The sequence below is a fragment of the Cetorhinus maximus genome, chromosome 20 (genome assembly GCF_964194155.1).
Source record: "Cetorhinus maximus chromosome 20, sCetMax3.hap1.1, whole genome shotgun sequence".
Taxonomy (NCBI): Eukaryota; Metazoa; Chordata; class Chondrichthyes; order Lamniformes; family Cetorhinidae; genus Cetorhinus; species Cetorhinus maximus.
The window spans coordinates 96120447-96137276 of record NC_135898.1 but is presented as its reverse complement, the minus strand read 5'-3'; the positions used below and the strand labels follow the sequence as shown (position 1 = coordinate 96137276).

At 39.0% G+C, this 16830-nt stretch overlaps 1 protein-coding gene across 6 annotated transcripts in view; it reads left to right on the top strand.

The window, feature by feature from the left end:
- The window catches only part of gpam (glycerol-3-phosphate acyltransferase, mitochondrial), a 77116-nt gene extending 60656 nt beyond the window's left edge, over positions 1 to 16460 (top strand). For all 6 annotated transcript variants that reach the window (XM_078565186.1, XM_078565183.1, XM_078565188.1 and 3 more), the window contains 4 exons: positions 129 to 249; positions 8007 to 8075; positions 9169 to 9227; positions 9780 to 16460. In XM_078565186.1, coding sequence (XP_078421312.1) covers positions 129 to 249; positions 8007 to 8075; positions 9169 to 9227; positions 9780 to 9893 — 363 coding nt within the window. In that variant the 3' untranslated portion in view covers positions 9894 to 16460. The remainder of the gene's footprint in view (positions 1 to 128; positions 250 to 8006; positions 8076 to 9168; positions 9228 to 9779) is intronic.
- The last annotated feature ends 370 nt before the right edge of the window (positions 16461 to 16830 follow it).

The window sequence follows — 16830 nt, the reverse complement described above, 5'->3', positions numbered from 1 at the left end:
CTTATTGTGTACTATAGAGTTCCAGATCAATTCAAAAAATTGCCTGTGAGCAATACTACGCAAGATCACTAGTGCACTAAGACATTGTTTCTACAACTACAAATTATTCTAAAATTTAACTGTTCTAGGTGAGCCAATCTCAGGATCATCAGGAGTTCATCACTTTCCTACAGAGACTGTTGGGCCCTTTGTTGGAAGCTTACTTTGCAGCTGCTGTTTTTATTCAAAGCTTTAGAGTTCCAGTTGAAGGTAGGTTTGACAGAGGGCGTCAGCTGCTCACTTTAGTTGTGATTTTTAAAACATGTATTCATTCATGGCTTGTGAGCGTTGCTGGCAAGGTCAGTGTTTATTTCCCTTCACTAATTCTTCATCATCATCATCATCATCAAAGGTTTATTTATTTAAAATCAACATTCATCACGGCCAAGAACTGAATTGAGCTGAGATTTACGATCTATAATTCTTCAAGTAAAAAGCAAAAAAATGATAAAGCAGAGTAAAATGATATTTTGATTACTAGATTAAGGTCTCTGTTATCAGGATTCAATGTTTAAAAATAATTGGAGTTTATTCATTGTGCCAATGAAATATGGCATTGGGCTATTCTTAACTCTTGTTGTTTCACATCTTAATTTGGTTTGTTGTTTTGAGTTCTTTAGCTGATAGACGCTGTGAGATCTGTCCGTGGGTAACAAGTAGTGAAGTTTGGAGTTTGGCGGTGATCTTACAAAAGAGTGCCAGAGTTGATTGCATCTGTTTTTGTGTGAGTCCAAACCACGATCATGTAAAGCATCTGAGTAACAATAGGAGTTAGAATGACTCTGCAATCCTTCCTCTGAACACTTTCAATGGCTTTGCTTTGTGATTCTGCTGGACAGCACAGGTGCCCTGTTTTCCAATACAGGGCAAACAAAAGATGTGTAACTGTCCTTGAGAAGGTGGTGGTGAACTGCCTTTTTGAGCTGCTGAAGCCCATGTGGCGTTGGTGTATCCACAACGCTGTTAAATAGAGAGTCTCAGCATTTTGACCCAGCAATGATGAAGGAATGGCGTTATGTTTCCAAGTCAAGGTGGTGTGAGACTTGGAAGGAAACTTGGGAGGTGGTGTGTTCTTATGTGCCCCTGTCATTTTAGGTGGTGAATGTTACAGTGTGGGAGGTGCTGTTGAAGAAGCCTTGGTGGGTTGCTGCAGTCAGCGTGTAGATGGTGTGCACAGCTGCCAAGGTGTGCAGGTGGTGGTGGGAATAAATGGTTAAGGTGGTGGATGGTTGGCTGATCAAGTGGGCTACTTTGACCTGGATGATGTCCAAATCCTTGAGTATTGTTGTGGCTGCACTGATCCAGGCATCTGGAAAGTATCCCATTACTGTGCTGTTTATGCCTTGTAGGTGGTGGAAAGGCTGTGGGTAGACTGCAAGTGAGTTAACTTGCTGCAGAATTCCAGCCCTGACCTGCTCTTGTTGTCATAGTTATTACAACCAAGATGGGAGGAGTGCGCGGATGATGTAGCCCTACTACTCCACAGGTTGTACCATTAGTTTAAAAGTTTAATTTACTCACCAATGTGGCCAATTGTTTACCCTCATTATTGGTACCCAGAAAAAGACTTGAATTAGGTTTCTTTCAATAAGCAACAAACTTATTAGTTTAATATAAAACCAGTCTTGCCAAATAGAATGGCAAAGCTTATCAACATACAGTATGGAAAATGAAATTATACTAATTACTCATTCAACATACCCTAAGTCTGTCTGTCTGTCTGTCTCTCTCTCTCTCTCTCTCTCTCTCTCTCACACACACACACACACACACACACACACACACAAACACACGCGCAAGCACACGCACAAAAACAATGAAATAAAAGTAGAAATTGAGGAATTCCGCCAAAGGTTAAAAGTCAATGGTTCAAAAGCAAAGGATAGATGGTGGGGCCCTTGAAATGGTGTCTGGATTATACGGTTGGTGTCTCAGCACTGTTCCGTGAAACAGTCAATGCCTCTGGCACTACTTTTCAGGTGGGCTCGAGGACCACTCGCAGGTACTCTATCCAAGCACGTAGCAATTTAGGAGCAGCTTGTATTCACTTCTGGCTCTGGACTGCAAAAGGCTGCTGTCTTAAACTAAATAGGGCTTTAAGCTAAATAGGGTGGGGGTGGGGGGGGGAGGTTCTGGAGAGGAGATATTTGGGCTTACAAAGCAAAAGGATATGGTAGCATTGCAGGGCAGCTATTTAGGTATTGATACCCAGAGTGTGACAGGAAGTGATAGAGTGTACAAACATTAAAAAAAACAGCAAATAGGGTCAAAGGGGAAAAAAATAATAAAAAGGCAAAATTAATGATTCATTACTTAAATGCACGTAGTATTCGGAACAAAATAAATGAATTAATGGCATAAATAGAGGTTAATGGGTATGATCTTATAGCCATTACGGAGACACGGTTACAAGGAGATCAAAGCTGGGAACAAAATATTCAGGGGTATGTGACTTTTCAAAAGGACAGGTAAGAAGGAAAGGGTGGTGGGATAGCTTTGTTAGTACGAGATGGAATAAGTACAATAGTAAGAAATGATCTTGGATCGGAAGATGTCGACTCCATATGGCTGGAGGTAAGAAATAACAAGGGGAAGAAGACACCAGTGGGAGTAGCCTATAGGTCCCCTAACAGTAGCTATGTTATGCTGTAGGACAGAGAATAAACCATAAGATAATGAGGGCATGTAAAAAAGGCAGTACACCAAGGGTGACTTTAATCTCCATGTAGATTGGGAAAATCAAATTGGCAGAGGTAGCCATGAGCAAGAATTCATAGCGTGAATTCGGGACAGTTTCCCAGAACAATATGTTGTGGACCCAACCAGCGATCAGGCTATTTTGGATCTGACAATGTGTAATGAGGCAGGTTTAGTAAATGATCTCAGAGTAAAAGATCCCCTAGAAAACAGTGACCACAACATGGTGGAATTTAGCATTCAGTTTGAGAGTGAGAAACTTGGGTTGGAAACAACTGTGCTAAACTTAAATAAGGGTAATTACAATGAAATGACGGCAGAGTTGTCTGGAGTGGACTGGGAAAGGAGTTTAGCAGAAAAGACAGCTGATGAAATGGCAGATATTTAAAACAATAGTTCATGACTCACAACAAAGAAAAATCCCAGTGAGGAAGAAGGATTCTAGGAAAGGGATAAATCAACCATGGTTAACCAAAGAAGTTAAGGAGTGTATCAAGTTGAAAGAAAAAACATAACAATGTGCCAAAGATTAGTGGTAAGCCAGAGGATTGGGAAAGTTTTAAAAACCAACAGAAGATGACCAAAAAAATAATAAAGAGAGAGAAACTAAACTTTGAAGGAAAATAGCAAGTAATATATAAATGGACAGTAAGAGCTTCTTTAAATATATAAAAAGGAAGAGAGAGGCCAAAGTGACCATTGGCGCCTTAGCGAATGAAGCTGGGGAAATAATGGGAAACCAGGAAATAGCAGAGGAGTTTAATAAATACTTTGCATCAGTCTTCACAGTAGAAGACACTAATAGCATTCCAGAAATACTAAATAATCAAGGGGCAAAAGGGTGGGGAGGAAATAAATACAATAACTATCACTAGAGAAAAAGTACTAGGGAAACTAATGGGGCTAAAGGCCAATAAGTCCCCTGGACCTGATGGGTTGCATCCTAGGATATTAAAGGAAGTAGCTTCAGAGATGGTGGATGCACTGGTAGTAATCTTACAAGAATCCTTATTGTGGAAAAGCCCCAGAGGATTGGAAAACCGACAATGTAATACCCTTATTCAAAAAGGGAGGGAGACAAAAAACAGGTAACTATAAGCCAGTTAGCTTGACATCTGTCATTGGGAAATGTTGGAATCTATTATAAAGGATGTAATAACAGAACATTTAGAAATGCATAATATAATCAAGCAGAGTCAGCATGGATTCATGGAGGGGAAATCATGCCTGACAAATTTATTAGAATTCTTTGAGGAGGTAACAAGCAGGATAGATAAAGAGGAACCAGTAGATGTAATATATTATGATTTCCAAAGAGCGTTCAATAAGGTATCGCACATAAGGCAACTTAATAAGAGCCCATGATGTTGGGGGTAGTATATTAGCATGGATAGAGGATTGGCTAACTAATAGAAGACAGAGAGTTGGGATAAGGGGGGACATTTTCAGGATGGCAACCTGTAACTTTTGGAGTGCCACAGGATTCAGTGCTGGGGCCACAATTATTTGCAATATATATTAATGACTTAGATGAGGGAAATGCATGTACTATCGCCAAGTTTGCGAATGACCCAAAAAGGTGGGGAGGCAAGTGATGAGGATGACACAGTCTACAGAGGGATATAGACAGGTTAAGTGTGTGGGCAAAAACTTGGCAGATGGAATATAATGTGAGAAAATGTGAGGTTATGCACTTTGGCAGGAAGAATAGAGGAGCTGAATATTATTTAAATGGAGAAAGACTGCAGAAAGCTGCAGCACAGAGGGATTTGGGGGTCCTCATGCATGAATCCCAAAAAGCTAACATACAAGTTCAGTAGGTAATAGGGAAGGCAAATGGAATGTTGGCCTTTATTTCAAAGGGAATGGAGTATAAAAAAGGGAAGTCTTGCTAAAACTATACAAGGCACTAGTTAGACTGCACCTAGAATACTGTGAACAGTTTTGGTCCCCTTATCTAAGGAAAGATGTACTGGCATTGGAGGCAGTCCAGAGAAGGTTCACTAGGTTAATCCCAGGTATGGAGGAATTTTCTTATGAGGAGTGATTAAGTTGGGCCTGTATTCATTGGAGTTTAGAAGAATGAGAGGCAACCATAGTGAAACATATAAGATTCTTAGGGAGCTTGACAGGGTAGATGCTGAGAGGTTCAGTCTCAGACCAGAGGGCATAATCTCAGAGTAAAGGGGTCGCTCATTTAAGACAGAGATGAGGAGGAATTTCTTCTCTCAGAGGGTAGCCAACCTGTGGAATTCTTTACCGCAGAGGGCTGTAGAAGCTGGGTCATTAAGTATATTCAAGACTGAGATAGCCAGATTTTTAATCAGTGAGGGAATCAAAGGTTATGGGGAAAAGGCAGGAAAGTGGAGTTGAGAATTATCAGTCATGATCTCATTGAATGACGGAGCAGACTCAATGGGCAGAAAGGCCTACTTCTCCCACGTCTTATGGTCCTATGGTCTTCCTCCTCGTACAGTTGGTCCCTTCTAAAGCAAAAACAAAACCCACTTTTTAAAACACAGTTCCAGGCATGTTTTTTTTCCAGAGCCATAAAACCCATGTTGACCCCCCTATGTACACAGTTCACTAGGGTCAAAGGGTTTACAGTTTTTATTCAACTGCTTAATTACCCTTAGAGAAAAGCATTGTTTGAAATTTTAAAGGCAAGGCACTGAGGAATGAACCAGCGAATGGCTATCACTTATTCTGTCTAGCTGAAACAGGTGCGATGTGTATACACATTCTTTCTGCCTGCAAAGAACAGGGCCCTGTGTATTAATATACGTAGTTTATAGTACACGCAAATATGCCACACTGCGGGCCCAACTGACAATCTTAAATTGGTTGTCAGTGTAATTTTTAGTACACTGAGGGTTATTTAGCAAGTATCGTCCAATTGCAGAATCATATCTAATGTTGGACACTGTGTTTTGAGTTTTCCAAGCACAGGCTGGTTGAGTACAGTCTGTACCTTGTCCATTGTGAACAGTGGAAGGGACATGCTGTTTGATACGATTTGCCAATCTTTGATGTGTGAGGCCTACATACCTAGCATCATACTGGAACCAAAATTTATATACCATATTACTCATTTGTGTGATAGGCAGAACGTCTGTTTATCTTGACGGCAGCATCCTGCTAGTGGTGAATGCCACTCTTGTTGCTACTGCATAGTAGCAGTGGCTAGCTTCACCTGTTGCTCAAATTTTTGAGATACCTTGCAGGGTAACCTGAGATAGACTGGGCACTTTTCAGGGCCGAAAATGATGGCCTTAGGCCCATTCATAAGTTTGTGGGATATACAGCATAAAATAATCTGATCAGAGTAGTCATTATCCTGCACAATGACTTTGATGCGCCCTATTTCAACATCAGGTTTGCATGGTGAGCAAACGGCTTGGGCCCTATTTATGAGGTTGCCGATAAGGCCAATCTTGTAGTGCGTGGAACTGTAAAAATCCCAATGCGTGTATTGACCAGTGAGGTCGGCTTGCAGTAGACCGTGGTAGAGAACGCCCTGGCGGATTTCTCAAGTAGTACATTAAGGGAAAGGGAGTTCATTTGACTGCCCCATTTCAAAGGTGAATTTGAGTGCAGGATGGAGCCCATTAAGACATGCAAGGAAATTATTACATACTGCTATAGACTTAAATATAGCAAACGTATCATCCACGTTTCGGAAATATGCACAGAGTAGGAGGCTAAGATGTCATTCCATTGCAGACACGTCTCTCATGGAACCCAACAAAGATATTTACGAGAGCAGGGACTAGAGGGGATCCCATGGCAACACCATCTATTTGGGCAAACGTATTGTCAAAGCTGAAGTTAACTGTGCGAGTTTCAGCAATACTGAAGTTCTGTGCTACCAAACGACTATTTAATCCCTTTTCTTGTAAAAGGAAACTTCCCAGGAATAGCAATCAGAGTCCTGCATTAACCCTTTCAGGGACAGTGTCTTTTAAAACACAAATTCTTCTGGAATATCCTTAGTCCTTGAAGATGAACCATTTTCTGTGATTAAAGTGTCCATGACACAGTATTTATATGGCTGGTTTAGTTAAGTTTCTGTTCAATGGTCATTGGCAGCAAATAAGAATCTTCTAACTTTAATTGACTACCTTTGTATGTAAAGAAAGTGAGCTTTTGTGAAAAGCAGAATAACTTTTATTGATGTGGTCACCAGGGCACTGAGAAATGTATGGAGATTTTGGAAAAGCATTGGGAATGCTCTAATATTTTGGAAATATTATAACAGAAATCTCCAAAGACCAGTCATAAAAATCATACCTTTTAACTGACAATGAATGCATATAGTGAAGAAAAGTTAGGTCAGTATTTGGTCAATATACTGTTGTAATAGCTTTTATTCTCAGTCAGTGTTCAGCCTGGTAACCAGCTGTGTCGCATAGGGCAGAATATTACGCTCAGCGTGCGGGTGCGTGCCCGACATGCCCAAGCGTAAAATGACACGCGATGGCGTGTGTCCCGATGTCATCGTGCAGTCTCGCTATATTTCGTTTGGCGGGTGCAAGCCGGAGTCGGCTGCGCGCCTACCGATGATTTAAAGGCCTATTAAGGCCATTAACAATCTAATTAAATTCAAATTTACACCGCCCGTCCAACCCAACGGTTGGCGGGCAGGCGATAAGGCCAAGTGGCCTTTACATATTTTAGGAAACCTCATCCACAAGCAGGGTGAGGTTTCCTAAAGCAAATAAAAATGAAATAAAAACTTTATTTTTGAACTAAAAACATGTCACAGGTCACATGAGGGGATAGGTTTTATGAAATTTTTATTCTCATTTCTTTTTTGCATAGCCCCGTACCTCGGGGAGATTGAAGCGCTCTTTCTCGCGTATGCGCAAACTGCGCACGAGGATCGGCTCTCCCTCCTCCCCCTGCCTTAACTGACCCGCCCACGTGAAATCGCGGTGCAGAGCTGATCGTGGGTGGCGGCCGGCTTCCCGAACACACCCGCCAAGGGCAAAATCCTGACCATAATTTCTGAAAATTCAGCATTAATAAGACCAGCTACTAAGGTTGCATTAAGGAGTTTTTTTCCCCCATAATATAAGCAGGACATAAAAGCGTTATTGTGCCTTTTTCTTTCTTTCCAAACAATGGTTTATCCATCTGTTTGTGGTGGTTGGTTGAATGTTACTCAGAATGGAGAACACCAAAGGTATGCCGTCTAACCTTCTGTAACAAATTATTTTCTTGGGTCAATGGCTATGTTAACAGTTTTTAAAAATACTGTTGTTTTTCAGAAACTGAATACATCAGCAAGTTTCACAAATATCTGTTATCCAGAACAGAAATGAAGATTGCAGTATTTGGTGAGTTCTGAATAAGTATATTATGTTACTGTCATTCCAACTTAATCCGTTTTCACATCTATCCACATCTATGAATTTGTGAAGTTATTGGTGACTTCTCCAAATTCAGATCCCATTCTTTCCAATGATTTGTATTTGCCTGTCAAAGTAAAAATCCTATCAACGGTTTTTAAACCAATTAAGTAGCTAATTAAGCTGTGGCTTAATGGCTAATCCATCTAGCAATACAACATTCCCTCAGTACTGATGTTAAAACATGTGACCCAGATTTTCTGTTCAAAACCTGGAGTTGAACTTGAACCCACAACTTTCTGACTCCCTAGCAAAAGTAATCTGATAATGTCTGCTACGTGTCTGATAAATTCCGCATTACCCCACAAAAAAGGTCAAAATTACTTTGGACAAAAGAGTATACAAGGCAGTCATCTCATGATTTGGAGCCAGAAATGTATAATCTCCCACCCATTTACAGGCCATCGCAGTTCACTAAGTTCCCAACAATTTAACTGTTAATTAACCCCAGACAATAATTAGACTTTGTGGTCTTAACTGAGACAAGTTAGCATAAATTGCTTCGTCATCTCAGCAGAATAATACATCCTGTGTCCCATTCTGTAATGTGTCTAAATCTCCTAGAATATATTAAGAGGTTTGAAAACTTGTGGCACATTTCAGGTGTTACACCTAATCCAAAAGTGTGAAAATTCTAAAACTAAGAGGGAGAGGCATCATTCCGTGCCTTTGTTTTCCCTGATCTGAAGCCGAAAATACAAAAGGACAATCCCTTCTGAAAATTTCTCTCACCAAATAGAAATTAAGCTCTGATTCTCTTCAGCCAGTGTTTTCTTGCAGCAATTAGACTTGTGGACTTAAAGGAACACCACTCCATCTTAATGCTAAAAACAGAATTCTGTTTTTGTTTTGGATTTCCAGCATCCGCAGTAGTTTTTTGTTTTTATCCATCTTAATGCTATTTTAACACATTGCACATTACATAGTGTATCAATTCCTGTTATATAGTGCACCCTCCAACTTGCCACATGTAACACCAGAGGAGATCTGCTGGTTCAGTATGTTTTCTTTTGTCCTGTAGGCGAGAGTGCCACCTTCTGCCTTGCAAAAAGTGCAGTGAAGACTCTTAAAGACCTTGGGGTAGGTAATCCTTTCCACAAATACTTTCATCTGAATTCTGTGCTATTGCGTGACTGGTTTTTTAACTGAGTTAATTTATAATATTACCTGCTGAAAGTGTGAAATACAGGCAAAAACTGTAAAGTTATACTCCATTTAATTTACTGCAGTTAGTGAAGAAGAGATCCTAGAATTTCCAGAAGCAGTATGCACCACCAATAAGGTGGTAATAGTGTAGGGGTTCTGACAGCAATAGAGGCACGCACATATTTTGGCAGTAGCAAGCTTAGTGCTTAAGTTGTTACAGTTTTAACTTGTCAGGAAGATTATTTCCCCACTGGTGCCTATACAATACCTGCCCATGATCTTTTTTATAAAACCATGTTTCCTGGAAATAAGCTTTCAAAACAGCTGATGGTGTTCTAGGCCTTTCATAACATTATCAGAGCTGAAGCGTTATAAGTTTGTGTTCAGATGTAATTGTGAGAAGAGAATATTATGGCTACTGCAAACTGTGTGCCTGCATAAAAATTTCAAGCATTTCATATTTTGAAAAACTCTTTGCCTCTTCAGGTTTTCAAAGCGCAGAAGAGCGGGAGCTCCATCTTGGAACTGAGCAACACTTTTCTACCTCTCATCAATCGACAAAAACTGCTGGAGTATATCCTTAATTTTACTGTAACATAGAAATTGCTGGGCAAGTTGGCGCAGGTGATTTATTGACATGGACTGATTAATCCATTTGAATTGGACAATTAACATTTAAAAACAGAAATGAATATTTTACTTGCCGCATTCTCTAATTTGTTTTTGTTTCACTGTTTTAGTGAAGAGCATATGGCTGAATGTCTTTTCTCACTCACCATGCATTCTGACTTAACATACCATTCCATTCAGTGTCGCCTATCTGTGTCTTTTGATGCGGCTATATGAAAATGTAGTCCACTCAGAGGCGACTGCCATCATTGCTGCTGGCTCATTGAATATACTGATATTTTATGATAGCCCTAGAAACTGAAAAAGTTTGTCTGACCTGTAGTGCTTATGTAATTCGCGCTTGTTATTTAATTTGAAGACATTTTACACTATTCCTGAGAAGTTGTGTCATAGGCCATTAATTGTAGTGTCAAATTCAGCAATAATGAATGAGGTATCAAATTATCCTGGGTTCTTGGGACACTGGGGAGCATTGTTGCCATGTAAGAAAGCCATTTGCTAAAACATTCTGCTGTGCTAAAACCCAAGTGATCCGACACTGTGAGTTATTTTGAGATTAGGCTGTGGACTTTCTGCACAAAGAACTTTTGGTCAGCATCTGCCATTCTCCAGACTTCATATCAGTACCTTTGATATAGTACGATCGTTCTGTATTCAGGAGTGAACCGGTGTGCTTGCTATGGGCTTTATGAGAGGTCTTCACCTAAACCTATCTTTAACACCAACCACTTTCTACTGAAAGATCAACTATTTGCAAAAATGACAGTCTTTGGAATAATACAATCATAAAATTTATGCTACCTAATGTACTTTCAATAGATATGTTATCTTTTAGGGACGCTCTTAAATGCTTATATATGGCTCTGATTCTTCCAGTTGGCTGACGTTGGTCATATTACATTTATCTTAATAAAGATATTTTCTTCCACCTGTGGCTGCAACCCTATCCCATGTATTGTAGCCATATAGGGGACAGCATCAGACTTGGTCTCTGCTTTCCAGCAGTGCTGCATGAAACAGCTATGCCAAGAAGTATATAATAAATTTGTGGGTTTAATGTGGCCTCAGCTGCAAGGAGATAGAAAAGTGTACTCCAGATTGATGTATGCCCCTTTTTACCCTTCCCCATATACCGCATTCTCTTTTTCTTTTCTCTCTCTTTCTTAGCCACTGCAACTCCCCCCCACCCTCCACCACCCCAACAAAACTCCTGACCAAATTGACACTGGGAACTTGCTACTTGAGGAGTCAAAATTGCTGATCCATGCTGAACCACGCTGTCGTGCATTAATGACTGATTGCATTGACAGATATTTGATCTGTACTTTGTGTGTGCTGGATTACAGACTGCTTTAGGTTTACTGAAAAACGTGCTCAGCATAAGTACTTTGATTAAATCTGAAGTATGTAGTGAACAAGAAAAAAGCCATATAACTTCAAAAAGGCCAAATGTTTACAGTAGACACTAATTATACCTCGGCAGTAACACAGTCCTTCCAATAATTATATCTATTTTGTGGCAAGCAACATGCTGTAATAATAGTGTGCATGGCTACTAACCTAAAGATTCTTAAGTTCAAATCCCAGCCTTGATGGCTATTGTAACTAACCAGCCATCACAATGTGCCTCCCCCAACATTCAGATTGCCCACTGTATGGTAATAATGTATTTTGGTGGGTGAGGTGGGCAGTGGTGGTGTAATGGAGATAAAATAGCTTTTAGACCATCCCAGGTTTTTGAACGTGCATCTGTTGCTAGATGATTACAGATCAACCTTTGTATCCGTGGAGTCTGCAGCATTGCCACTGACAGTTTTCAAAATACTGGAAAAGGTGGTGCCAGTGCATGGAACCACTTTGAACTTTGCATTATCTTATTGAAGCAACCACTCCCAACATAGAGTCCAACTCATTCCTCTGATGACACTCATCAACCTTAAATTTAAGAGTATTTACCACTATTGTGTGGGCATAAAATTCGTACAATCCACAATAATTTGTCTTATCCTCTAAAAGGAGAGATTTTCTAACTAGAAATTTTATGCTGAGAATACCATCAGTAAGAGAAGTCCATTTCTGTGAGCTGCATTTCCAATTTGAATCTCTAGAGAAAGAATAGTAAATCTTATAATGGTGGACTATAGAAATATAAAGAAAAAAGTACTTCAGTCTCATTTATAAAGGCTGGGATTAGGAAACCAATTTGTTGCTGTGAAATGTGTAAATATTGTAATACATTAACATTTTGTACATGTTATTTTGTGTATCTATTTATTGAAAGTCTCAACTGTTCCCTCTTCATAAAGTTAACACAAACTCATGCTGGTTGAATCTTGGGAGAAAAGAAGTTAGGCCTTAATGGTTAATGTTCCACATTGTATAACTGAATAACTTCGCAAATCGCCCTTGTGGAAAACATCACCTTTGTGTTAGACCAAAGAGTTTCCACAACGTAGTTGCACTGTATTTTAGCACATTTTTGTTCCATTTCTTGTGTACGTCCTATTTCTAATATATGCAATATGTTATATGTAAAAAGAGGACATGACATGCTGCATTATTTGATGTTTCAATTTTATGAGTGACTGCGGAACTCGAGTTGATTTTCTGCCTTGTGGTCGGATGGTGGCAGAACTGTATCATATGCTCCTGGCGTAGGAAGGGGTTTAAAAGAAGAAACACATGCTGTAAATACACAATAAAAACAGAAACTATAACCTGTATTTTCTCTTTCAGATGCTGACTGATCTGCTGGTGGATTTCCCAGCAGTTTTTGTTCAGATTTAGTTTGTTTATATCCTAAGTGTCTTTTTCTTTTGACTCTTTTTAGCTTTTTAAAATCAGTTTTGCGTTTCAGTACCAGGGTAAGAAAAGAGCAAAGGATTTCCTTCTAAGGGTAGGATATTCTGAAGGTACAGACAGCTTAAAGGTATTGGGTAATATAAGTTTTTGGTGTGTGTGTTGGTGAGAACAGAACTCTCACATTCTTTAAAACAGTGATATAAATTGAAAGATGTTTTATGTAATGAGGTGAACATGTAGCAGGTTTTAACTAGCTGAAAAGCATTAGCTGGAAACAATTGCACTGATCTATTAGGCTCAGGACTGTGAAATAACCTAGATTACTAGAAGCCTTAATTATATGGTGCTTCCAAAAGCAAGAAAGAGCTTAAACCATTATCATAGCCATACAGGAAATAAATGTGTCAAGGATGAAAACACACAAAACATTAATAGCAGTACACTGTCTTTTCACCATATTTATCATGTTGTCTGCATTTTGGTATGTTCTGTTCTTTAAAAAAAATCTGTAGAATCTGAATCTATTTCGAGATGATTTAGATTTAATGGAAATGACTGTGGAAGATGAATGACCCTCTCACCATTTTAAATTGTTTTCTGCTTTCAGTTGTCACAAATTCAGCTAACCAATGGGCTATTTGTGTTTTAATACCAGTAAACAAGTCCCAAAATAAAGTAATTCCCCATCCCAGGACCTGCTTTCTTTTTACCTTCGCCTCCTGAAGGCTATGATTCGTTGGGATACAGTATCATGAATACAGTAACATCGGCCTCCCAGTACCCCAGAAAGTGGCCTCTTTTCATGAATGGGCCTGGTTATACAGTGTGGGCTGCATATCAATCACACAAGCTTTCGCAGCCTAGGCTGATCCCACCCTTGCTTGACAGCGGCAACTGCATACACCCAAACAGATGGTCTTTGCAGTGGGGACAGGGAGTGATCGCATTGAGATCAAGAGCAGAAATCCCAGCCAATTTGATTCCCCCAACCCTTGCCCAGAGACTGAGGCTGAGAAGAGCAGAATCAGCACAGACTACGAATTTAAACTTAGCACCTTTATAGTCTGGAACATTTCGTTATAGCACATTATATATTTAGTGAACCACTGGGGGAATTCTATCAAATACATGTTGGAAGACAGCTGAATGTTTCACCTAGTTATGTACTTCTAAGTTTCCAATGTATACTAATGACATTACTGCAACTTTAGCAACATCTGTTTTAATGTCATATGAAGTGAATAAACATAGGTAAAAGTACAAAACATGAAAAGGTATAACTCAGTCTTTAGGGTATTATATTAGTGACCTTATCCATGTTCTGTCGGATAATCTTGACCAAGTTGACAACTTCAAGGACTGTCTCCCTTCCATTCGTATAAAACAAAGGCACTTTTCACCTTCCCAGGTCAATCTCTATGCTGTAACCATACACTTGTTCGTCTCTGTTTTGGCGAGGGATAAGGTTATAATTGAGGAGGTTACTGTTTTCTTTATGGCGCAAAGTGATGATAGACTGGCAAAGTATGAAAATTTCAACATTCTATTTTTTTAAATTCAGCCCAAGGATGTTGCAAATTAGTAATGGATGGAAATTGAATGTTAACATCGGACATTAAAATTGAGGTTGTAATGTTCTTAGACCCAGAGGAGTTGAGCTGGACCTGTTTTGCTGCCAGTACTGGTAACTGCAGTACTCATATCAGTTCTGGTCTAAGCTACTGCATGGAATTAGTTTTTGACTATTGACTAATGCCTGCCAAAGGCTGAAACTATTAATAAGGGGATACCCCTTCAGATTTGCACCTTTTTGGTTCTACCTATTATATAAGCATAGTTATTTTACCCTTTTTAGATGGGCATATATTGTACCACAAAACTATTTTAGGGCAGTGCGATGCATTTTGAAGATTATTAACCACTAAAGCTCAGTTGTACAAAACAAAGCTGCTTTTGCCCTTGATAGAAGTCTTGAGAACGTTTGGAAATGTGACAGAAAAACTTAGTTCTTGCTCAGGATATAATCATTACCGCAGAACCAAAAAAAGGGCTGTGACATTGTTCCTGTACAGTTTTGGGCTGTTGTCTATATGTATGTAGTTTTCTTTGTGGGGACAGCAAAGGGGGGAATGAGAATATGTGCAAGCGCTGAAATTGTTTTTTTTTTTGACTATTAATTGTGATCTTGCTGTTTGAAATGCAAATTGGAGGAGACGGATCTCAAAGATCCTGTATTTGGTTTGAGGAGAACTGTTTGTCACTTTTATAAAATAAAAGTTTATAAAAGAGATTTGTGCTGCTTTTTTCAGTTTTCTGGCCTAGCAGTTATTTGTCGATGGTTTGTAGTCTACTAAATATGCACCCTAAGTTTCTTATACCAGCTGGTTTTCGGTAACAGCCCATCTAAAAATATAGGGCACAGGCTGTACTCTTCAGGATCTACACACGAGAAAAACTTTCTTTAAGAATGCATTAACATCTGCCTCCCTTTTTTCCCTAGACTTTCATGTGAAGAGCAGATAAAATGGGAAAAATAAACACGAGCCATAGCCTATTATGGGCTAAAGCACAAATGGAAGTTTTACTCAGCAGTGACCCAACAAAGTAGGCAATTAGCTTTTAGCCAAATTTAGAGGTTATAATTATGAAGAAAGGCTTGTGAAGTTGAAGAGTTTTTTTTTAACTGGTGTAGAGAAGGCTAACTATTTCTGATAGAGGTTTTTAAAGGATAAATAGATATGCGTAGAATTTTGTGGGCGTTCTCCAACCTTCCTTAATTGGAAATCCTGGGGAAACAATCTTTACTACGTAAATAGTCATTTCTATAAGGTTTCTGATGAAGTAACGGTGGGAGGCCAGAAGAATCCCTCATAAAAGTTCAACTCTGGTGTTTCTGTTGGTAAATCAGTAATTATGGAGCACAGGCTCAGGATTATTACTTGAAGAATAAGAACATAAGTTAAAAGGAAATTAAATTTCCTTTTACACAGAGGGTTACTGGAATATTTTACTGCCACATAACATTAAAAAAAGAAACTGGATAAATAGTTAAAAAGAGCAATATAAAACAACAGAGGACAATGGAGTAGGTTGGGATAGTTTCAGTTGAAGAGCTGCTACTTGTGAGATGGACCAAATTATCTTTACCTACATTTTCTGATTCTGTCAGAATAAATTTCAATTATTGACCAACCTATTGACACTGATCTTAAATTATTTTGGTTTGTGTTACAATAATTCTTCTGTATACTGCAGTTACACTTAATGTCTTTGACCATTTTTCTACGATTATACATACGGATTGCGATTTATGCAAAGTTTACTCAAGTTTAAAAAGAAAGGCACTGAGAGAAAAGTTGGTTAAAATGCAATTTTCCAATAAGACACCAAACACTGATTTTTTTTTAAGCTTGTCTCCTGTAATTGATGAATGCCTCGCGCCCATTGGGAAGCCTCTGGTCCAGGCAGATCTTCCTTTTTGGTTATGAACACAATTCTGAACTCAAAACAATTTAAAAAATTGAGGCAGGTTTTGGTAGGCTTAGAAATTTGGCTTGTAGGAAGGTAGGAAGGAACTGTTTTGTTTAAGTCAAGTAAAGCACCCATTTATATGGGAAGTGTGGCATGTTTATTGTTCTGCATTGTATGAAGATGAGTTGTACTGATTGAAATAAGTGAACCAATCATAACTGTTGTTCTGTATGTTCACCTGTGAAATAAAGCAGCTTAATAATTCTTATGTAGTCTGTCTTGCTATGTGTTTTCTCATTTATCTTCAAAAAGATTCAAATACTTGATGTTACATTCAAATGACTGGATATCTGGTTTGTACATCAAGAAAATCACATTGTTACATACATTGGTTTACATTATCACCTAGAGCAATGGGTACACTCCTAAATGAAAGATGTTCAGAAACACTGACGTGAATGGCAAACTCTACCCAAGAAGATATCTGAGGTAAGACTCTAAACTTGTAACAACATAATTTTAAAAAATGTATTCCTTTACGGGGTGTAGGCATCGCTGGCTAGGCCAGCATTTGTTGCCCATCCCTAATTACTTTTGACAAGGTGATGTTGAGCTGCACTCGTCCAGGCAAGTG